This window comes from Macaca nemestrina, chromosome 3, assembly GCF_043159975.1.
Source record: "Macaca nemestrina isolate mMacNem1 chromosome 3, mMacNem.hap1, whole genome shotgun sequence".
NCBI classification, from domain to species: Eukaryota; Metazoa; Chordata; class Mammalia; order Primates; family Cercopithecidae; genus Macaca; species Macaca nemestrina.
The window spans coordinates 61,597,004-61,621,858 of NC_092127.1; the positions used below are offsets into that span (position 1 = coordinate 61,597,004).

At 42.6% G+C, this 24,855-nt stretch overlaps 1 protein-coding gene and 1 long non-coding RNA gene across 12 annotated transcripts in view; one reads left to right on the forward strand and one right to left on the reverse strand.

The window, feature by feature from the left end:
- The window catches only part of LOC105486100 (abhydrolase domain containing 18), an 88,511-nt gene that overhangs the window by 602 nt on the left and 63,054 nt on the right, over positions 1-24,855 (reverse strand). For 8 of the 11 annotated variants that reach the window (XM_071093058.1, XM_071093062.1, XM_071093064.1 and 5 more), the window contains one exon: positions 24,648-24,776. The exons of 1 other annotated variant lie outside the window; for it this stretch is intronic. In XM_071093058.1, the coding sequence (XP_070949159.1) occupies positions 24,695-24,776 (82 nt within the window). In that variant the 3' untranslated portion in view covers positions 24,648-24,694. Of the gene's footprint in view, positions 1-13,886; positions 19,420-24,647; positions 24,777-24,855 lie in introns of those variants that run through there. 2 more of the 11 variants (XM_071093065.1, XM_071093059.1) reach the window with 1 other exon arrangement.
- Positions 349-24,733, forward strand: LOC139362325 (uncharacterized). Its single transcript, XR_011620978.1, has 4 exons — positions 349-1,201; positions 6,889-6,963; positions 20,577-20,690; positions 24,600-24,733. It is a non-coding gene; the product is annotated as an uncharacterized lncRNA (long non-coding RNA).

Sequence of the window (24,855 nt, forward strand, 5' to 3'; positions counted from 1 at the left end):
GAGGAATGTGTTTGTGCTGGGCTCAGGGAGTTGGGAGATATATGGAGGAATGTGTTTGTGCTGGGCTCAGGGAGTTGGGAGATATATGGAGGAATGTGTTTGTGCTGGGCTCAGGGAGTTGGGAGATATATGGAGGGATGTGTTTGGTTTCTTTCAGGCTGAGGTGAGCAAATTACGAGGTCAGGAGTTTGAGACCAGCCTTACCAATGTGGTGAAACCCCGTCTCTACTAAAAATACAAAAATTAGCCGGGCATGGTGGCACACACCTGTAATCCCAGCTACTCAGGAGGCTGAGGCAGGAGAATTGCTTGAACCCGGGAGGTGGAAGTTGCAGTGAGCCGAGATCCAGCCACTGCACTCCAGCCTGAGCAACAGGGCGAGACTCACATCTCAAAAAAAAAAAAAAAAAAAAAAAAAGGACGGACGGAAGGAAAAGAAAGAAAGAAAGAAAACACTACAACTTACCAGATGACATATAAAAAAAAAAAAGTCTGACACTACCAAAATTAGTACAGCTATTGTGGGAAACTGGCAGTACTTACTATAGTCGAATATGAACATATCTCTGACCTAGCCATTTTGCTCCAACAGTAATGTGCACCAAAATGCATGAACAGAAAAATCCCAGCATTCTTTATCATTCTTCTATCCCTAAACTGGAAATAGCCTAAATGCCTACCAGCAGTAGAATATATAAATAGTGGTATGGTATATGTGATGGTTAATATTGAGTGTCAACTTGATTGGACTTTATTGAAGAATGAAAATCCTGCAATCCAAGTATTGTTCTGGTTGTGTCTGTGAGGGTGTTGCCAAAAGAGATTAATATTTGAGTCAATGGACTGGGAGAGGCAGACCCACTCTCAATCTGGGTGGGCACCATCTAATCAGCTGCCAGCGTGGCTAGAATAAAGCAGGCAGAAGAAAGTGGAAGGACTAGACTTGCTGAGTCTTCCAACCTTCATCTTTTCCCCATGCTGGATGCTTCCTGCCCTCAAACATCAGACTCCATGTTTTTCAGCTTTTGAACTCTTGGATGCACACCAGTGGTTTGCCAGGGACTCTTGAGCCTTTGGCCGCAAACAGAAGGCTGCATTGTTGGCTTCCCTACTTTTTAGGTTTTGGAGGACTGATCTACCACTGACTTCCTTGCTCCTCAACTTGCAGACCACCTATCCTGGGATTTTACCTTGTGATAATGTGAGTCAATTCTCCTTAATAAACTCCCTTTCATATCCTATTAGTTCTGTCCCTTTAGAGAACCCTGACTAATACATTATATAATGAAATAATATACAGCTTTGAAAAATTAACTACATCTACAAGCAACAATATGGATATATCTCACAGGCATAGTGTTAGGCTGGTAAACATAAAAGATGGCACACATAAATACACTGTGATTTGTATAGAGTTAAATTTACTTAAAGTTCAAAAAGAGCAAAATTAATCTATTGTGTTAGAAGTAAAGATAGCAGTTATCAGGCCGGGTGCGGTGGCTCACGTCTATAATCCCAGCATTTGGGAGGCCGAGGCGGGTGGATCACGAGGTCAGGAGTTCAAGACCAGTCTGGCCAAGATTGGTCTTGGTGAAACTCTGTCTCTACTAAAAATGCAAAAATTAGCTAGGCGTGGTGGCATGTGCCTATAATCCCAGCTACTCAGGAGGCTGAGGCAGATAACTGCTTGAACCAGGGAGGCGGAGGTGGCAGTGAGCTGAGATCATGCCACTGCACTCCAGCCTGGGTGACATAGAGAGACTCCATCTCAAAAAAAAAAAAAAAAAAAAAAAAAAAAAGCCAGGCGTGGTGGCTCAAGCCTGTAATCCCAGCACTTTGGGAGGTGGAGACGGGCAGATCACGAGGTCAGGAGATCGAGACCATCCTGGCTAACACGGTGAAACCCCGTCTCTACTAACAAATACAAAAAACTAGCCAGGCAAGGTGGCGGGCGCCTGTAGTCCCAGCTACTTGGGAGGCTGAGGCAGGAGAATGGTGTAAACCTGGGAGATGGAGCTTGCAGTGAGCTGAGATCCGGCCACTGCACTCCAGCCTGGCCAACAGAGTGAGACTCCGTCTCAAAAAAAAAAAAAAGATAGCAGTTATCTTTGGGAAAGTCAAAGGAGTTAAGAAAAAAATGTAAGGAATATGATCAATGATTCATGGAAAATTGAGTATGCATCTGTTTCTTCACCTCTACCTTTTCAGTCCAGTTTCTGGCTCTATCACTCAACCGTGTCACTAAAATATCAAATTACTTACATGTTAATAAGTCTACTGGGTAATTTTCAGTCTTCATCTTTTCCTTTCAGCTTTATTTTACACAATTAACTACCTAGTGGTAGGTAATAGTTAACACACATATGCTAGACACTATGGGTTTTACATATGTTACTTCATTTAATCCTAAGAACAACTATATAAAATACAGATTATTATTGCCCCCCTTTTTAGGTGAGGAAGTTGAGTCAAAATGGATAAATGGCTTGCCTAGAATCATACAATTAGAAAGTGCCAGGGCCGGGCATGGTGGCTCACACCTGTAATCCCATCACTTTGGGAGGCCAAGGCTGGTGGATCACCTGAGGCCAGGAGTTCAAGACCAGCCTGGCCAACATGGTGAAACCCTGTCTTTGCTAAAAATACAAAAATTAGCCGGGTACATGCCTGTAGTCCCAGCTACTCGGGAGGTTGAGGCAGGAGAATCACTTGAACCTGGGAGGCAGAGGTTGCAGTGAGCCAAGATCACACCACTGCACTCCAGCCTGGGTGACAGAACTAGACTCCCATCTCAAAAAAAAAAAAAAAAAAAAAAAAAAAAGTGCCAAAGCAAGGATTTGAGCCCAAGCAATCTGGCTTCATAGTTCTCCATAGTTCATGCTCTTAACCGTAACAGTACACTATATTGCCTTTTTTTTCCCTTAAATTTGTTCAACAATACTACAAAATAGCTTGCGATTTTTAAAATGCAATTAGCCACCGGGTGCAGTGGCTCATGCCTGTAATCCCAGCACTTTGGGAGGCCGAGGCGGGCGGATCACCTAAGGTTGGGAGTTCGAGACCACTCTGACCAACATGGAGAAACTTCATCTCTACTAAAAATACAAAATTAGCTGGGTGTGGTGGCCTGTAATCCCAGCTGCTCAGGAGGCTGAGGCAGGAGAATCGCTTGAACCTGGGAGGCGGAGGTTGTGGTGAGCCGGAGATGGTGCCATTGCACTCCAGCTTGAGCAACAAGAACAAAACTCTATCTCAAAAAAAAAAAAAAAAAATGCAATTAACTTCTGCATATGGTAACACCAAATGGTACAATATAGTTTATTATGAATTAAAAAAAAACAGTTCTACTTCACAGAGGTACTAATCCCCAAAGTCACTATCTTTCAACTTTTGCCTTGCCACTATAAAACATGAGGATCAAACACACTTACATAAGCCCCTCCTCAATTCTCCTCCCAATTTCTGATGTTTTTTGTTGTTTACTTGGAAATTTTAAATAATTTAAGTACTTTGAACATTTACTTAGTATTTCACTGATTTTAGAAAGAGCTTCTTATATTGCCACTCTATAAAATGAGAATATATCATCCTACACTTTGTTCTACCTTCCAACTGTTGTCTGTTTTTCTTTATTTTTACATTCAACCCTCTTTATTGTAAAATATAGCATACACAGAAAAGTACCCCCCCCCCACTTCAAATCAAAACCACAAAATGTACACATTAATGGTTAAAGTGAACAACCATTCCATATAACGACCACCCAAGTCAAAAATTAGAACTCCCATGTGTCCCCCCACCAACACATACCTTTTTTTTCTTTTGGAGGGGGGACAAGATCTCACTCTGTTGCTCAGGCTGTAGTGTAGTGCTGCGATCACTGCTTACTGCAGCCTTGACCTCCCAGGTTCAAGAGATCCTCCCACTTCAGCCACTCAAGTAGCTAGGACCAGAGGCATCAGCTGCCAAGCCTGGCTTTTTTTTTTTTGAGACGAAGTCTTGCTTTGTTGCCAGGCTGAAGGGCAGTGGTGCGATCTCGGCTAACTGCAAACTCCACCTCCCAGGTTCAAGCAATTCTCCTGCCTCAGCCTCCGAAGTAGCTGGGATTACAGGCACATGCCACCATGCCCAGCTAATTTTTGTATTTTTTTTTTAGTAGAGACAGGGTTTCACCATGTTGGCCAGGATTGTCTCAACCTCTTGACCTCTCAATCAGCCTGCCTCGGCCTCCCAAAGTGCTGGGATTACAGGCGTGAGCCACTGTGCCTGGCCCTGGCAAATTTTTTATTCGTTTCCATTTTTGTAGAGAGCAGGTGTCCCCATGTTGACCAGGCTCATTTTGGACTCCTGGGCTCAAGCTATACTCCTGCCTTGGCCTCCTCAAATTTCTTGCTTTTCTTTATGGTTTATCACTAAATATGCATCCCATAATTTTGCCTATTTTTAAAATTATATGTAGATGGAATCATATGCTATTTTCTATCTTGCTTCTTTCATTCAATATTATGTTTTTAAGATTTATACAAGTTGAGAGTAGCTATAGGTCATTTGTTCTGTTATAGTATGTGTATTTCATTGAATGACTGTATCACAATTTTTTATGCTATTGTTGATGAATTTTTTGATTTCCAGTTTGGGTCTACTATAAACATGGCTTTTATGAACATTTTTTTTTTCTGGTGTGCGTGTGCCAATTTATTGAGGGTATCATTTTAGGAATAGAATTTCTGAGTCATAGGATCTGCATATCTTCATTTGTTCTAAATATTGCCAAGTCATTTTCCAACCTCTTGTACCAATTCTCACACCCACTGGCAGCATATGAGAGGTCTCCACATCCTGGACATTTCTTCTTTTTCCTTACATTGTCAGGAGTAATCACTTATACTCTATTGAGTAACCATAATGTACCTTTGTGCTTTGTTCACAGATTGGTCTGAAAATTTAAGAACCCACAAACAGCTTTATGTTATTTTGAGTTTATAATATCTCTTACTACAAAACAGTGTAGTAGGAGAGGATTGCATTCCCTTCTCTGTGGTTTCAGTGTCATGATCCCCTAGAAATAAGATCAAATGGGGCTGAGCATAGTGGCTCACCCCTGTAATCCCAGCACCCCAGCACTTTGGGAGGCCGAGGCAGGTGGATCACCTGAGGTCAGGAGTTCGAGACTAACCTGGCCAACATGGTGAAACCCCATCTCTACTAAAAAATACAAAAACTGGCTGGGTGTGGTGGTGGGCGCTTGTAATCCCAGCTACTCCAGAGGCTGAAACAGGAGAATCACTTGAACCCAGGAGGCAGAGGTTGCAGTGAGCTGGGATCGTGCCCCTGCCCTCCTAGGGAACAGGGTGAGACTCTGTCACACACACAAAAAAGAAAAAACTATTGATAACAAAATAGGTTTACTTGTGCTTAGGTAATTTGGCAGACATTTTCTAAAAAATGAATGAAATGAGCCTGTCACATCAGTGGCAACAACTAGACAGTATCTGTTGTCAGTGATAACCTTCAAGTTTTCAAGAGAAATTGAGAAGCTTGGAAAACTTGTAACCATTACCATGAACTCAACAGCTTCCTAGTGCTTAAAGACTTCCTGATGAGGCCGGGCGCGGTGGCTCAAGCCTGTAATCCCAGCACTTTGGGAGGCCGAGATGGGTGGATGATGAGGTCAGGAGATCGAGACCATCCTGGCTAACACGGTGAAACCCCATCTCTACTAAAAAATACAAAAAAAACTAGCCGGGCGAGGTGGCGGGCGCCTGTAGTCCCAGCTACTCGGGAGGCTGAGGCAGGAGAATGGCGGGAACCCGGAAGGCGGAACTGCAGTGAGCTGAGATCCGGCCACTGCACTCCAGCTTGGGCGACAGAGCGAGACTCCGTCTCAAAAAAAAAAAAAAAAAAGACTTCCTGATGAGCTCAGTAGTGATTTTAATGAACCTACTTTTTGCTGTTGTGTAATGAAATGTGTCAACATTTTGGAGGTCTACATAACTCAGTAACCCAGTATTTTTTAAATTACAAAGTCATAGATAGGGAACATGAAGGGTAAGAAAGACTACTGGCTTTTTTTCTGACTTACAATGTTTTTATTACTATATGTCACATATATGAACAACCATATTTGTTACTATATAACTGCTTGATTCCAATCATAAGCACTAGTAAAAATATATTACTTAGAAAACAATTCAAGGTCATATAGATTATCTGGATCAGGCCTTGGCAAACTATGGCCCATGGGCCAAGCTGTCTACCAGCTATTTTTATGCAGGGACAAACTAAGAATGAATTTTACATTTTTTAATGATTAAGAAAATAAAAAAAGAGGGGCCAGGCGCGGTGGCTCACACCTGTAATCGCAGCACTTTGGGAGGCCGAGGCGGGCAGCTCATGAGGTCATGAGATCGAGAACATCCTGGCTAACATGATAAAACCCTGTCTCTACTAAAAAAATACAAAAAATTAGCCAGCCGTGCTGGCGGGCGCCTGTAGTCCCAGCTACTCCAGAGGCTGAGGCAGGAGATGGCACGAACCCAGGAGGCAGGAGTTGCAGTAAGCTGAGATCATGCCACTGTACTCCAGCCTGGATGACAGAGTGAGACTCTGTCTCAAAAAAAAAAAAAGAAAGAAAAAGGAAAAGAAAAACAAATAGTATTTTGTTACACATAAAAAAACACATAAATTTCAAATTTCTTTCCTTTTCTTCTTTTTTTCTGAGATGGAATCTTACTCTGTCACCCAGGCTGGAGTGTAGTGGCTCGATCTTGGCTCACTGCCACCTCAGCCTCCCAGGCTCAAGTGATTCTCTTGCCTCAGCCTCCGAGTAGCTGGGACTACAGGTGTGCACAACCACACCTGACTACTTTTTGTATTTTTTTTTTGTAGAGACAAGGTTTGGTGTTGAACTCCTGACCTCAGATGATCCACCAGCCTCAGCCTCTCAAACTGCTGGGATTACAGGTATGAGCCACTGCACCCAGCAAAATTCAAATTTCAGTTTCATAAATTAAATGTTGTTGGAACAGGCCATACTTATTCATTTATGTATTGTCTATGGCTGCTGTCACACTACAACAATAGAGTTGAATAGTGGTAACAGAGACCTTATGTAGTGCTATCATCACTTTATATTGCTGCAGAAAGGCTGAAGGGCAAATATCAGGAACAGAATCAAATAGAATTCTATAAATTGCCTTTCAAATGGTGAATATGTTCAATTAAAAGCATTTGCTTGGCTGGGCGCAGTGGGCAGAGGCAGGAGAATTGCTTGAATCTGGGAGGCGGAGGTTGCAGTGAGCCGAGATCATGCCATTGCACTCCAGCCTGGACAACAGAGTGAGACTCCATCTCAAAAAAAGAAGAAAAAATAATTTGCTTTTAGATTGATATCAGTATTTGGCAGTACCTATCTGTGTGGAGATATTTTTGAAGCTGAAATACGTAAAATGTCATTACAGGTCAGTATTAATAGATGAATATTTGCAACAGATTTTGATGACAGGGAACATAAATCTTGATCCTCAACTAAGTGAATTATCTCCAAAAAGAATCCCATTCTTCTCATTAGTAGAGCTATAGTAGAAACAATAATTATTGTATTTTGAATTTCATCAGTAAAAATTTGTGGAAATTTATTTTCAACCTCATATTAGTACCTAAATTATAGCCTCAATTTTGTGTGTTGGCCTGCAAAGCCTAAAATATTTACTCTCTGGCCCTTTGTAGATGAAGTTTGCCAACTCCCGGATCTAGATCATTGTAAATCTCAACATTGACAGTACATTTTTTTTTTTTTTTTTTTTTTTGAGGTGGAGTTTCGCTCTTGTCGCCCAGGGTGGAGTGCAATGGTGCGATCTTGGCTCACTGTAACCTCCGCCTCCTAGGTTCAAGTGATGCTCCTGCCTCAGCCTCCTGAGTAGTTGGGATTACAGGCACCCATCACCATGCCTGGCTAATTTTTTGTATTTTTAGTAGAGACGGGGTTTCACTATATTGGCCAGGCTGGTCTTGAACTCCTGACTTCAGGTGATCCACCTTCCTTGTCCTCCCAAAGTGCTGGGATTACAGGTGTGAGCTACTGTTACCGGCCTTGACTTTACATTTAAATCATCTCAAGATCTTTGGGGGAAAAAATGCCCTTATAGGGGGCCCCCTTCTCAGAGGTTCTGATTTAATTAGTCTGGAGTGTAGCTTGGACATCAATATTTATTAAAAGCTTTCTACTGAGACTCAAATCCGTAACCAGAATTGAGAACTATTAGCCTAAATGATGCAGAAGATTGTATACTAGTTGTTGTTTTAGAATGTCATTAAGACAAAAGCATGTAATTTTATTTTTTTATTTTTTTATTATTTTTTTAATGAGATGGAGTCTCACTCTGTCACCCAGGCTGGAGTGCAGTGGCATGATCTTGGCTCACCTCCCAGGTTCCACCTCCCAGGTTCAAGCGATTCTCCCACCTCAGCCTCCTGAGTAGCTGGGATTACAGGTGTGCGCCACCACACCTGGCTAATTTTTGTTTTTGTTTTGTTTTTTTTTTTGAGACAGAGTCTCGCTCTGTCGCCCAGGCTGGAGTGCAGTGGCCAGATCTCAGCTCACTGCAAGCTCCGCCTCCCGGGGTTTACGCCATTCTCCTGCCTCAGCCTCCTGAGTAGCTGGGACTACAGGCGCCCGCCACCTCGCCCGGCTAGTTTTTTGTATTTTTTAGTAGAGACGGGGTTTCATCGTGTTAGCCAGGATGGTCTCTATCTCCTGACCTCGTGATCCGCCTGTCTCGGCCTCCCAAAGTGCTGGGATTACTAATTTTTGTATTTTTAGTAGAAACAGGATTTCACCATGTTGGCTAGGCTGGTCTCAAACTCCTGACCTCAGGTGATGTACCCACCTTGCCCTCCCAAAATTCTGTGATTTCAGATGTGAGCCACCTCACCTGGCTATAATTTTTTAATTCTAAAAAACAACTCTGAGAAGCATGTGGAACCCAGTTTGAAAACCACTGGAGAAGATAATAAAATTTCTGCTTAAAATTGCTCTCTAATATGGTTTAAAATTGCAAGCTGGAACAGTGAAAATAGCACTACACTTCAAATCATTCTGCAAAGTTTGATGGACCACTTGGTAATGCCAATCGTGCCAGGCACTAAGGGCATAAAAATGAATAAGATCTGCTTCCTTCACAGACTGGGCATGGAGGGGGTGGGACGCAATTAACTAATTATTTAAATTATTTCACTGTGTTTTCTTTTTATAAAATAGACATAGTTCAGGCTGGGCGCGGTGGCTCACCCCTGTAATCCCAGCACTTTGGGAGGCCGAGGCGGACAGATCACTTGAGGTCCAGAGTTTGATACCAGCCTGGCCAGCATGGCAAAACCCCGTCCCTGCTAGAACTACAAAAAAATTAGCCGGCCGTTCTGGCACACGCCTGTAATCCCAGCTACTCGGGAGGCTAAACGAGGAGAGTCGCTTGAACCCGGGAGGCGGAGGTTGAAGTGAGCCGAGATTGTGTCATTGCACTCCAGCCTGGGCAACAAGAGCAAAACTCTGTCTCCAAAAAAAACAAAAAACAAAAGACAAAAAAACAGTTAAAGGATTTCTTACATGAAAAAGTTTGAGAACCAGGCCGGGCGCGGTGGCTCAAGCCTGTAATCCCAGCACTTTGGGAGGCCGAGACGGGCGGATCACGAGGCCAGGAGATCGAGACCATCCTGGCTAACACGGTGAAACCCCGTCTCTACTAAAAAATACAAAAAACTAGCCGGGCGCGGTGGCAGGCGCCTGTAGTCCCAACTACTCGGGAGGCTGAGGCAGGAGAATGGCGTGAACCCGGGAGGCGGAGCTTGCAGTGAGCTGAGATCTGGCCACTGCACTCCAGCCTGGGCGGCAGAGCGAGACTCCGTCTCAAAAAAAAAAAAAAAAAAAAAAAGTTTGAGAACCATTGTCCCATGTCCTCTTCCTTTCCTAGGCTCTCCTCAAAATCTCACCCATGCCTATAACATCAGTTACCATCTAAATAATAGTGATTTACGAGTTTTTATCTCCTGTTCAGGCCTCTGCTCTGAGCCTCCAACTGCCACCTTACTGTCTAGTTTTAGACATATAAAAATCTGTATGTGCCTGGCGCGGTGGCTCAGGCCTGTAATCCCAGCACTTTGGGAGGCTGGCGGATGCCTGAGCTCAGGAGTTCTACACCAGCCTGGGGTAACATGGTGAACCCCCGTCTCTACTAAAAAATACAAATAATTAGCGGGGTGTGGTGGCGGGCGCCTGTAGTCCCAGCTACTCAGGAGGCTGCGGCAGGAGAATCGCTTGAACCCAGGAGTTGGAGGTTGCAGTGAGCCGGAATCGCACCACTGCACTCCAGCCTGGGACAGAGCGAGACTCTGGCTAAAAACAACAAACAAACAAACAAAACCCAAAAACACCAAGGTATGTGCCAGACTAAGATCTTTAATCTGTATTCTCACACTGGTTTTCTTCCAGGGTTCTCTCTTTTTTTTTTTTTTAAGACGGGAGTCTCACTCTGTTGCCCAGGCTGGAGTGCAGTGGCTCAATCTTGGCTCACTGCAAGCTCTGCCTCCCAGGTTCACGCCATTCTCCTGCGTCAGCCTCCCGAGTAGCTGGGACTATAGGTGCCCGCCACCAAGCCGGACTGATTTTTTTTTGTGTATTTTTAGTAGAGACGGGGGTTTCACCATGTTAACCAGGATGGTCTCCATCTCCTGACCTCGTGATCTGCCCTCTCGGCCTCCCAAAGTGTTGGGATTACAGGCATGAGCCACCACGCCCGGCCCTCTATCTCAAAGAGTACCACCCTCACCCCTAACCCACCATTACCACATCACCTGTATTATCTCTGAAATCCATCCACATTTCTTCATATCCACAGACACCATCCTAGTTTTAGCTATCATCATTTTTTTACCTGGCCACATTGATGACCTTCTAGTTGAAACATTTGCATGGACAACAGGCCCCCTTCAATTGGTTCTTCTCACTGAAGCCAGAGTGAATGACATTTTTTTCCAATGATCAATTGACAGTCTTTTTTTTACTTTAAGTTCTGGGATACATGTGCTAAAAGTGCAGGTTTGTTACATAGGTATACACATGCCATGGTGGCTTGCTGCACCCATCAACCCATCATCTAGGTTTTAAGCCCTGCATGCATTAGGTGTTTGTCCTAATCCTAAATCTGTACCAAACATATCTTAGAATGTACTTAAGACATGTTAAATCAGTGGAGAAAAACCTTTAATGTCTTCCAGTAGCTCTTTGCATAGAGACTAAAATCCTACAGGACCCTGCATAATCTAGTTATAGCACTTCATTAATATTTTCAGGAACAAATTTTAGTGAACAAGTTAAACTCTGATCAATTTCTTCATGACGCAGTTAAGCCCATTTCCACTTCCATTTTTTTATTTTTAAATTTTTTTTGAGATGGAGTCTTTCTCTGTGGCCCAGGCTGGAGTGCAGTGGCACCATCTTGGCTCACTGCAAGCTCCACCTCCCAGGTTCACGCCATTTTCCTGCCTCAGCCTCCTGAGTAGCTGGGACTACAGGCGCCCGCCACCACGCCAGGCTAATTTTTTTGTATATTTAGTAGACATGGGGTTTCACCGTGTTAGCCAGGATGGTCTTAATCTCCTGACCTTGTGATCGGCCCACCTCGGCCTCCCAAAGTGCTGGGATTACAGGCATGAGCCACCGCACCTGGCCCATTTCCACTTTCATACTAATTTTTAACTAATTTTCTTGGGATCAGTTCTCATCCCTCTTAATTTTATATTTTGAGTTTTCTTTGAAAATCTTTAATCGATTTTTGTAGGTCAAATTCACAGATTTAAATTTTGTCAAATTTTGGTGCATCTGTAAATTTTTTAGTCAACATCAGTTTATTTTTATCTGGAGACGGAGTCTTGCTCTGTCGCCCAGGCTGGAGTGCAGTGGTGGGATCTTGGCTCACTGCAAACTCTGCCTCCAGGGTTCAAGCGATTCCCCTGCCTCAGCCTCCTGAGTAGCTGGGATTACAGGCGCGTGCTACTGCACCCAGCTAATTTTTGTATTTTTAGTAGAGATGGGGTTTCACCATGTTGGTCAGGCTGGTCTTGAACTCCTTACCTCGTGATCCGCCCACCTCAGCCTCCCAAAGTGTTGGGATTACAGGCGTGAGCCACTGCACCCAGCTATTTTTGTTTTTTAGAGACAGGGCCTTGCTCTGTCACCCAGGCCGAAATGCAGTAGTGCAACCATAGCTCACTGCAGCCTTGAATTCCTGGGTGCAAGTGATCCTCCTGCCTCAGCCTCTTGAGTAACTGGCAGTACAGGTACACAAGACTGCCCTACTATGCCTTTTTTTTTTTTTTTTTTTCTTTTTGAGATGGAGTCCTGCTCTGTTGCCCAGGTTGGAGTGCAGTGGTATGATCTCGGCTCAGTGCAACCTCTGTCTCTCAGGTTCAAGCAATTCTTTTGCCTCAGCCTTCCGAGTAGCTGGGATTACAGGTGTCTGCCAGCACGCCCAGCTAACTTTTTTATTTTTAGTAGAGATGGTGTTTCATCATGTTGGCCTGGCTGGTCTTGAACTTCTGACCTGAGGTGATCCAGCCACCTCGGCCTCCCGAAGTGCTGGGATTACAGACACGAGCCTTCGCAACCGGCCACTTTTCAGGTTTTTTTTGTATCGGTGCTATCTAATAGTTACCAGTTACATGTGGCTATTTACATTAAATTTTAACACTTGAGTATTAAATAAAAAATTCAGACCGGGCGTGGTGGCTCACACTATAATCCCAGCACTTTGGGAGGCCAAGGTGGGCAGATCACCTGAAGTCAGGAGTTCAAGACCAGCCTGACCAACATGGAGAAACCCCATCTCTACTAAAAAAATACAAAATTAGCTGGGCGTTGTGGCGCATGCCTGTAATCCCAGCTACTTGGGAGGCTAAGGCAGGAGAATCACTTGAACCTGGGAGGCAGAGGTTGTGGTGATCGTGCCACTGCATTCCAGCCTGGGCAACAAGAGCAAAACTCCATCTCAAAAAAATAAAAAATAATAAAAAATAAAAATTCAGTACCTCAGTTATGATTGCCTCATTTCACATGATCAATAGCCACATATGACTAAAGACTACTATGTTGGGTAGAGTAGATGGAGTACCTTTCTGTCACTGTATAAAGTTATATTGGACAGTGCTGTTTTATACTCTTATTTAATGGTTGCTCACATGACCTGTTACCTCAGTCTGTTTGGGCTACTATAAAATAATACCTTAATTTGGTGGCTTAGACAACAGATATTTATTTCTCACAGTTCTGGAGCTGGGGAGTCCACCAAGGTGCTGGCCCATTTAATTCCTGGCTTATAATTCATACAGTCATTGGTTTCCTAGGATTTTTTCTATAAGAATATTCCTAGAATTAGGCTATTTTACTGCAAAGTGGCCAAATGACCTTTTTCCCCTTTGTCTAATCTACTATAATCTTTCCTCACATTTCCACATGCAGTTACTATTATTAACATACAGGAGACTCTAAGACTCCCATTCCCAGTCTAACTAAATCTCTAGATTTTGTTTGCAGTATATTTATTCATGAGTATAAATGTAACCACATTCAACATTCAGCAACACTGAGATAACTATGGTCTGTAAGAATGTTTATTTCCCTCAGATCACACAACTTTGGGGAAAATTTTGGTTATTTTTATAGAGATACTGATACTGTTCTGCTAGAGCCTCCCTTGCTTATTTCTGTCTTACCTTGTTTAGGGCATAATAACAAAGAGGGAACATACACACTCAGTTTAAGTTTGGGTACATTAATCAAACGTGACATGTGTCTACTGTATTTACAATAATACCTCTTAAAAAAAGCACAAATATTAGCTTTTAAAATATACTTTTATTGTGAAATATAATACAAGATTTGAAAATGATTTTTAAAATTTCAATTACTGTGTTAACAATTCAATTATCTTTATGAGAGAAAGCACATTACAAAAATACAAAAAAGGAATCTAAAATGCACATGCTAAAATGACAATAGTAATTACATTAGCAAATCATGAAATTCAGAAGCTTTTTCTAATTACAGATCTAAATCAGGGGTCTCAAACTTAGAAGTCTTCAGGGCTGAGTAGGAACTACAAAGTAGAGAAGTTGTCTGATATAAGAGGGAAGTCCAGTAGGCTGTGGCAAACTGGAGAATGCATACCCAATCGAAAGACTTTTCGGGCCTGGCGCGGTGGCTCAAGCCTGTAATCCCAGCACTTTGGGAGGCCGAGATGGGCGGATCACGAGGTCAGGTCAGGAGATCGAGACCATCCTGGCTAACACGGTGAAACCCCGTCTCTACTAAAAAAAAAATACAAAAAACTAGCTGGGCGTGGTGGCAGGCGCCTGTAGTCCCAGCTACACGGGAGGCTGAGGCAGGAGAATGGCGTGAACCCGGGAGGCGGAGCTTGCAGTGAGCTAAGATCTGGCCACTGCACTCCAGCCCGGGCGGCAGAGCAAGACTCCGTCTCAAAAAAAAAAAAAAAAAAAAAAAAAAAAGACTTTTCAAGGCCGGGCGCGGTGGCTCAAGCCTGTAATCTCAGCACTTTGGAGGCCGAGACGGGCGGATCACGAGGTCAGGAGATCGAGACCATCCTGGCTAACAGGGTGAAACCCCGTCTCTACTAAAAAATACAAAAAACTAGCCGGGCGTGGTGGTGGGGGCCTGTAGTCCCAGCTACTCGGGAGGCTGAGGCAGGAGAATGGCCTAAACCCGGGAGGCGGAGCTTGCAGTGAGCTGAGGTCGGGCCACTGCACTCTAGCCTGGGCGACAGAGCGAGACTCTGTCTCAAAAAAAAGAAAGACTTTTCAAATTCAAAAATTTTCGAATCATTATGTACATCAAATAAAACAACTGTGGGTCAAACTGGCCTACGTGAACTACCAGTTTACAACTCTGGTCTAAATGAATTTATAATATTTTATGTAAGGCCGGGCGCGGTGGCTCAAGCCTGTAATCCCAGCACTTTGGGAGGCCGAGACGGGCGGATCACGAGGTCAGGAGTTCGAGACCATCCTGGCTAACACAGTGAAACCCCGTCTCTACTAAAAAATACAAAAAACTAGCCGGGCGAGGTGGCGGGCGCCTGTAGTCCTGGCTACTCGGGAGGCTGAGGCCGGAGAATGGCGTAAAAACCCGGGAGGCAGAGCTTGCAGTGAGCTGAGATCCGGCCACTGCACTCCAGCCTGGGCGACACAGCGAGACTCCGTCTCAAAAAAAAAAAAAAAAAAAATATTTTATGTAGTACCTAATCCTCAAAATGGCAGACAAATGGCAGACCGCACCTCGAGATTTTTTTTTTTTTTTTTTTTTTTGAGACCGAGTCTCGCTCTGTGCCCCTGGCTGGAGTGCAGTGGCCGGATCTCAGCTCACTGCAAGCTCCGCCTCCCGGGTTTACGTCATTTTCCTGCTTCAGCCTCCGGAGTAGCTGGGACTATAGGCACCTGCCACCTCGCCAGGCCAGTTTTTTGTATTTTTTAGTAGAGACGGGGTTTCACCGTGTTAGCCAGGATGGTCTCGATCTCCTGACCTCGTGATCCGCCCGTCTCGGCCTCCCAAAGTGCTGGGATTACAGGCTTGAGCCACCGTGCCCGGCCTCGAGATTTTTTATATATATGTATATGTATATATGTGTGTATATATATGTGTATATACATACATATATGTATATGTATATATATATTTACATATTTGAGAATACTTAAGCCACCATTTTGGGGGGAATAGATTAAAAAATTCTAAGAAAAGTTATGTTGCACTTTGAATTCATCAACTGAGGTAGTTTTAGGGATATATATATATATATATTTTTTTTTTGTTTTGAGACAGAGTTTTGCTCTTGTTGCCCAGGCTGGAGTGTAATGGCACAAACTTGGCTCACTGCAACCTCCGTCTCCCAGGTTCAAGCGATTCTCCTGGCTCAGCCTCCCGAGTAGCTGGGATTACAGGCATGTGCCACCACGCCCGGCTAATTTTGTGGTTTTTTTTTTTTAAATTTTGTATTTTTAATAGAGACGGGTTTCTCCATATTGGTCAGGCTAGTCTCGAACTCCTGACCTCAGGTGGTCTGCCCACCTGGGCCTCCCAAAGTGCTGGGATTACAGGTGTGAGCCACCACACCTGGCCTAGGGGATATATTTTTAATACATCTGGTTAAGAGATGAAATTTTAAAAATACTTTCTTTCACACTTTATTTGGGAAAAGTTAGTTATGCCTAAGAATTAATTAAAACTAAATCAAAATTTCATTTTTTAACAATAGAAATTCACACAACATAGTACATTATTGCTTAGTAAGAAATGTTTATGTGCACAATAATAAAGTACTGGTTTTACTAAAACCATTGTTCAAAAAGCATTCAATCATATAACCTCAATATATACATAATATAAGAAAATCGTAATTCAGTTGACAAGTTTTATTTAAAGAGTATTTTGTGGAATAACTTTAGTAGATTTTATACTTTCGGTTAAAACTAAAGGTTCTCATCTGAACATGTAAAATTGCTTATCGCTCAAAGAGCTGTACAGTGTTGGCTTGTTGTGCCAAAGTAGTTTGAAAGAAGTTACTACTTTACCATCAATAACTTTACATTAATAATTTTTAAATATTTGTAAAAAATTTAGATAGAGGCATTAGAGGTGACAAATGAAATCTCTAAAAAGACTGCAAAGGCACATTATAATTCAAATATCTTTAGTAACTAAGAATACCTATTTAAAAATAATTCACAGACAACACAGATTTCAAACGAAACTCAAATATACCTACTGTAAAACTTCACACAATACCCCAAAATATTTTCTACTTTTTTAACATTTTAGCTGAGAGCTAGAGAAGTTTAACATAAACAGAAAGCACCAAATCTAGCCATATAATCCCTATTTAAAAGAGTTAATAGCTATTACATAAAACTTTATTTTCTGTAAAATAAAGTTTATATGGGACAAATCAATTGCATATGTGTCTATTAAATTCTGAAATTAAAAGCCAAAGCTGTTAAGTATTTGGGTAGTTAGATGGTTAGTAATCCAAAGAGTAAGCATATAAAAAAAGTAATTAAAAAAAAAAAAAAGGCTGGGCGCGGTGGCTCACACTTGTAATTCCAGCACTTTGGGAGGCTGAGGTGGGCGGATCACGAGGTCAGGAGATTGAGACCACGGTGAAACCCCATCTCTATTAAAAACATAAAAAATTAGCCGAGCGTGGAGGTGGGCACCTGTAGTCCCAGCTGCTGAGGAGGCTGAGGCAGGGCAATGGCGTGAACCTGGGAGGCGGAGCTTGCAGTGAGCCGAGATCGTGCCACTGCACTCCAGCCTGGGTGAAAAAGAGACTCTGTCTTAAAAAATATATATAAAATAAAATAAAAAAATAAATAAATAAAATAAAAAATAAAATAAATAAAATGTCAGGTCGGGTGTGGTGGCTCACGCCTATAATCCCAGCACTTTGGGAGGGCAAGGCAGGTGGATCACTCCAGGTCAGGAATTTGAGATCAGGCTGGCCAACATGGTGAAACCCCGTGTCTACTAAAAATACAAAAATTAGCCAGGCATGGTAGCAGGCACCTGTAATCTCAGCTACTCAGGTGGAGGCAGGAGAACCACTTGAACCCGGGAGGCGGAGGTTGCAGTGAGCCAAGATCATGCCACTGCACTCCAGTCTGGGCCACAGAGTGAGACTCTTTTCCCCCACCCCCCCCCCCCAAAAAAAAAAAAAAAAGACACAGTATCCATCAGTTAATGCAACAGGTCTTCCAATGTTTCCATTTTTGTGAATTGAAACTTTTTCAGTAGGGAGATATAAGTTTGGCATTTTGTTTTGTTTTGGTTTGAGACTGAGTCTTGCTCTTGGCTCCCAGGCTGGAGTGCAATGGTGCGATCTCGGCTCACTGCAACTTCTGCCTCCAGGGTTCAAGCGATTCTCCTGCCTCAGCCTCCTGAGCAGTGCCTGCCACCATGCCCGTCTAATTTTTTTTTTTTTTGAGATGCAGTTTTGCTGCTCTCTTGCCCAGGCTGGAGTGCAGTGGTGCAATCTCAGCTCACTGCAACCTCTGCCTTCCGGGTTCAACAAATTCTCTTGCCTCAGCCTCCTGAGTAGCTGGGATTACAGGCACACGCCACAATGCCCGGCTAATTTTTTTGTATTTTTAGTAGACACAGGGTTTCACCATGTTGGCCACGCTGGTCTTAAACTCTTCACCTTGTGATCCACCTGCCTCAGCCTCCCAAAGTGCTGGGATTACAGGCATGAGCCACCGCACCCGCCTATTGGCATTTTTTTAAAACCCTAATCTTTAGTAAAGTTTTAGTCTAGCAAAGTCTAATGCATATCTGCAGAACACTCATTTTGATTATTATTATTATTATTTTGAGACGGAGTTTCACTCTTGTTACCCAGGCGGGAGTGCAATGGTGGGATCTCGGATCACTGCAACCTCTGCCTTCCGGGTTCAAGGAATTCTCCTGCCTCCCGAGTATCTGGGATTATAGGCATGCGCCACCATGCCTGGCTAAGTTTTTGTATCTGTTAGTAAAGAGGGGGTTTATATTGGTCAGGCTAGTCTTGAACTCCTGACCTCAGGTAATCCGACTGCCTCAGCCTCCCAAAGTGCTGGGATGACAGGCGTGAGCTACCACACCCTGTCACTCACTTTGATCATTAAAAGCACTTGTACTCAAGTAGAGGTACATATCAAAAAAAGAAAAAAAAAAAAAAGAAAAAGAAAGCAAAGCACTTATCTATGAAGCTATCAGGATATTTTAGAATTCAAAGTTAACACTGATTTTATACATCATAAGTATTTATTTCCACAGCAGAAAATTAGTTGAACACAAGATTATGAATTCACCATACATTCAAAAAATAAACATGTTTTTCAAATAAAGTCAATAGTGAAATGTTATAAGGGTACAAAGTAAATGCTGATATATTAAAATCTTGGTTTGATTTAGCAATTTTACTAAAACCCAAAAGAGTTTCTATGAATAAATTTATTTAATTTAATAAATTATTCATGATTAAAAATTTAGTTTTCATAGATAGTAACAACAGACTAAACACTGAGTATATGGGATTCCAATGAACAATAATAAAAATACTTTAACATTATTTACTTCAAATATTATCTTGAAATTATTCAAATGTATTCGAAGTTTATAGTTAACGGATCTGTAACAATGAATTCCAGACTACATTGATAGCGATTAGATATATTAGTGCTGTCTGCTTGTCCTTCACATGATCATAGGATGAAGCTTCCTTTTGTAAGAAACATCTTGGCCACACTGGTTACATATAATAATCCAATTAGTTAGCGTATTTATGGAGGAAGCGTTCAAATGCATCATAGATGGCTTGTCTAAAATTAAATATGAAAGAAAAACTCTAAGTAACTAACAAAAAGGGGGGACAAACAATGCCTTTACCGTAAGTTATTTCCAAATTTATCTGTGGCTTGCAACTTTACATCCTCTCTAAATAGCTATGAAACAGGCAGTTTACCCTCCTCAGAATGGGTGTTTGAATCCATGTAACTTTTTTTGTTTTTTGAGACGGAGTCTCCCTGTGTCGCCCAGGCTGGAGTGCAGTGGCGCAATCTCGGCTGACTGCAACCTCTGCCCCTCCAGGTTTAAGCAATTCTCTGCCTCAGCCTCCAGAGTAGCTGGGATTACAGGCGCGTATCACCACGCCCGGCTAATTTTTTTTGTATTTTTAGTAGAGACGGGGTTTCACCATCTTGGCCAGGCTGGTCTTGAACTCCTGACCTCGTGATCCACCTGCCTCGGCCTCCCAAAGTGCTGGGATTACAGGCATGAGCCACCGCGCCCGGCCTTTTTTTTTCTTTTGAGACAGGGTCTTGCTCTGTCGCCCAGGCTGGAGTGTAGTGGCATGATCTCTGCTCACTGCAACCTCTGCCTCCCAGTTCAAGTGATTCTCATGCCTCAGCCTTCCAAGTAGCTAGAATTACAGGCATGCACCACTACACCCTGCTAACTTTTTGTATTTTTAGTAGAGAGGGGGTTTCACCATGTTGGCCAGGCAGGTCTCGAACTCCTGGCCTCAACTGATCCGCCCGCCTCAGATGCATGCAACTTTATCACCACTACTGGAAAACATCAAACATACTTCCAACTTTGATGGATCTAGAAGCATTATCTTTTTCTGAAGCACTTTTTTGTGCCTTAGAATATATATATTCATACACACATACATGCACACACACAGTGGCATGTGTGTGATGTGTGTGTATAAAATAAATTATGAAAGAAAAAGGGACTGATTTATCATCACTTTGTTAAAAATTAATTATGTGACTTTTCAGAATGTAAGATTCTTTTTCACAGATTATGATATAGATGCTTTTCATTTACTATGAACATGTTCCTAGCTACTTAAAATCAAAAGCCTTGGTTTCCTACATTAACTTTACCGAATATTTTAATATTTCAATTGAAAACGAACAGACAAATTTTATCTTCCATAAGGTATTTCTTCTTTCTTTTTTTTTTTTTTTAGAGCGAAGATCTCACTATGTTGCCTAGGCTTGAGTGCAGTGGTTACTCTCAGGTGCAATCGTAGCACGCTGCAGCCTCAAACTCCTGGCCTCAAGCTATCTTCCCACCTCAGCCTGTTGAGTATCTGGAACTATAGTCCTGCGACACCCTGCCCCACTCACAAGATATTTTTTTCTAAAGCTGTTTTTTTTTTTCTATTGTATAATACATTTTCATAGCAGAATATTCAGAAAATCCAAAATATAGGAAGGGGAAAACATCATAATCCCATCACTCACATCTACTGTTAATCTTTTCATATCTTTCCTCCAGGATTTTAAGAAAATGCATGTCTAGGCCGGGCGCACTGGCTCACGCCTGTAATCCCAGCACTTTGGGAGGCCAAGGTGGGCGGATCACAAGGTCAGGAGTTCGAGACCAGCCTGGCCAACATGGTGAAATCCCGTCTCTACTAAAAATACAAAAATTAGCCGGGTGTGGTGGTGGATGCCTGTAATCCCAGCACTTTGGGAGGCCAAGGTGGGTGGATCACAAGGTTGGGAGTTCGAGACCAGCCTGGCCAACATGGTGAAACCCCACCTCTACTAAAAATACAAAAATTAGCGGGGTGTGGTGGTGGGCGCCTGTAATCCCAGCTACTTGGAAGGCTGAGGCAGGAGAATTGCTTGAGCCTGGGAGGCAGAGGATGCAGTGAGTCAAGATCACGCCACTGCACTCCAGCCTAGGTGACAAGCAAGACTCCGGCTCAAAAAAAAAAAAAAAAAAAGAAAGAAAGAAAAAAGAAAATGCATGTCTATATTTTCATGCAGTTTAAATAATAACTATGAGATATTAATTTTGTATCCCATTTGTTCAACTAAGCATTTCCTGACATCCTAACAAAGCTATTAAGACTATCTTTGGCCGGGTGTGGTGGCTCACGCCTGTAATCCTAGCACTTTGGGAAGCCGAGACATGTGGATCACGAGGTCAGGAGATCAAGACGATCCTGGCTAACACAGTGAAACCCCGTCTCTACTAAAAATACAAAAAAAAAAAAAAAAAATTAGCCAGGTGTGGTGGCAGGCGCCTGTAGTCCCAGCTACTCGGGAGGCTGAGGCAGGAGAATGGTGTGAACCTGGTAGGTGGAGGTTGCAGTGAGAGGAGATCATGCCACTGCACTTCAGCCTGGGTGACAGACTTGAGACTCTGTCTCAAAAAAAAAAAAAAAAAAGACTATCTTTGAAACTGATAGCCTGCTAATAGATTATTATTTCCAATATGTTGGGAAGTCATAGCTTTACAACATGCTTGTCTTTCTTTGGCTCAAGGATTCGATCCTTGTGAATTATAATGAACCATGAGAAGGGAAAAAAATTAGAGGTCGATATTTGCATGTTGGTGTAAACACATAAAGAGATTTTGTTTTGAAGATAGATATGACAGCAATAGGGGAGAAGTAAAGAGGACTTTGAAATTATTGCCCACTGGATAATTTTTTTCCTAAGAGTTAGTTCCAGGCACTTGCTCTTGTGGAATGAATCTGAATTTGTTTACTTCCTGGTGCCTAAAGTTACAATACGGGCTTGTGTACATGTGAGAAGGGTTAGGAAAGGTACATGTCCCTTTTTAATCATTTAAATAGCCTCTTATTCACTTGTATTATCAATAAGCTCTAAATAACACAAAATATTAGAGCACATAAAGGAATGGCTTTATTTAGTTATTTATTCATTCATTCATTTTTTGAGACAGAGTCTCACTGTCACCCAGGCTGGAATGTAGTGGCACAATCTCAGCTTACTACAAGCTCCGCCTCCTGGGTTCAAGTGATTCTCCTGCCTCAGCCTCCTAAGTAGCTGGGACTATAGACGTGCACCACCATGCCCGGCTAATTTTTGTACTTTTTTTTGTTTTTGTTTTTGTTTTTGCTTTTTTGAGACGGAGTCTCGCTCTGTCCCCCAGGCTGGAGTGTAGTGGCCGGATCTCAGCTCACTGCAAGCTCCGCCTCCCAGGTTTACGCCATTCTCCTGCCTCAGCCTCCTGAGGAGCTGGGACTACAGGCACTCGTCACCCCGCCCGGCTAGTTTTTTGTATTTTTTAGTAGAGACGGGGTTTCACTGGGTTAGCCAGGATGGTCTTGATCTCCTGACCTTGTGATCCGCCCGTCTTGGCCTCCCAAAGTGCTGGGATTACAGGCTTGAGCCACCACGCCCGGCCTAATTTTTGTATTTTTAGTAGAGACGGGGTTTCACCATATTGGCCAGGCTGGGCTCAAACTCCTGACCTTGTGATCAACCCCCACCTTGGCCTCCCAAAGTGCTGGGATTACAGATGTGAGCCACTGCGCCTGGCAGCTTCTTTTATTTTTATGTTTGGTGTGTGAAAAGACTGAATTTTTAAAAATTCTACTATTCCAATGTCATCTAAACTCTGTTAAGTTTTGAAGTGACTGATGGGGAATGGAAGAGGTCAAATAGCTTAGTAGTGACTCCACCTGAGCAAGTTACTTAATCTTTTTTGTTCCCTTTATTCTGTGTAAAGGGGATAATAACAGAGCAATTGCCCTAGCATCTGGCACATGATAATAGTTAACATTTATGTCTCTCAAGTGAAGCCTTCATAGTAGCATTTTTGAGTTTTCATATTTGACTTTGATTATAAATCTACTCTTCCTAATACCTCTTAGCTATACTCCCACTTAGATACACAAAAGAGTGAAATAAATTTGATACTAATTTACTAATGCAAACAAGTGGGTCCTCTGCATTCACAGGTATAACAGAACTTTAGACTCTTCTTAAGCAACCCTAGCAACCCTAGGTAGTCACAGATTTTTGTTTGTTTGTTTATTTATTTATTTTTGAGACAGAGTCTCACTCTGTCGCCCAGGCTGGAGTGCAGTGGCGCGATCTCGGCTCACTGCAAGCTATGCCTCCCGGGTTCAAGTGATTCTCCTGCCTCAGCCTCCCGAGTAGCTAGGATTACAGGTGCCCGCCACCACGCCCGGCTAATTTTTTGTATTTTTAGTAGAGACGGGGTTTCACCGTGTTAGCCAGGATGGTCTCGATCTCCTGACCTCGTGATCCGCCCACCTCGGCCTCCCAAAGTGCTGGGATTACAGGCGTGAGCCACTGCACCTGGACTGTTTATTTGTTTTAATTTTGTTGTGCCAGAGGGCCAATGAGTATTGGATAGTCTGCTCACTCACCAATAGGGACTCAAATGCTGCATGAATGCTTCTTAAAAGATCATACTATAAAAAGAAAGGTTTACTATATCCTTCAAGACATGACAGACTTGAAGAATTGGTCTATTTCTCAAAAAGGTGACATTTATAAGTTGAGCTAGATAAGTAACAACATACGAAAATTATTTCTTACCTTAACAAGAGCTAAAACATGTCAAACATATCACATACAATTCTTCCATTAGATAGTTATCCAGTTGGCAGCTTTTTTGAACACTTATGGACAGGGCACTGATCTAATCATTTATGTGAACTAATTTATTTAACCATTAATAATAACATGATGAATATGTTCCAATAATGCAGAATACCAGAGAACTAGTTTTAGCATAAAAGGTTTTTTTTTTTTTTTTTTGAGACAGAGTCTCGCTCTGTCTCTCTGGCTGGAGTGCAGTGGCACAATATTGGCTCACTGCAAGCTCCACCTCCTGGGTTTTAAGCCATTCTCCTGCCTCAGCCTCCCGAGTAGCTGGGACTACAGGCGTGCACCACCTACGGCCGGCTGTGCACCACCTACACCTGGTTAATTTTTTTTTTTGGTATTTTTAATAGAGACGGGGTTTCACCGTGTTAGCCAGGATGGCCTTCATCTCCTGACCTCATGATCCGCCCACCTCCGCCTCCCAAAGTGCTGGAATTACAGGCGTGAGCCACCACGCCCGGCTAGCATAAAAGTTTTTATAAGTTCTAACTAAAATAGTGGAGTCATATAAAGTTGTTAACATTAAAAGCACTTCTTATTTAAGGTTCAATATTCACTTGCTAACTGAAAAACATTGCTAAATTATTCCACAGATGTTCAGGCCATTCTGAAAAAACATCAGAATAGAGTGAAAAAACTCGTGATGCACCAAAGCAACTTTAACAAGCCGTGATCGTCTTCTCACATCCTAAAATACCTGGCCATTAATATTTGAAGAGGGGAAAGCCACACGATAAAGCATGCCTATGATATGCATCATGCCTAGTTCTCTAGAAGAAAAAGAAAAGAAGATGAAATCCTAGGAAAGAGGGAAAATTAACTCAATGTGAGATTTGTGGGAGGTGAGGG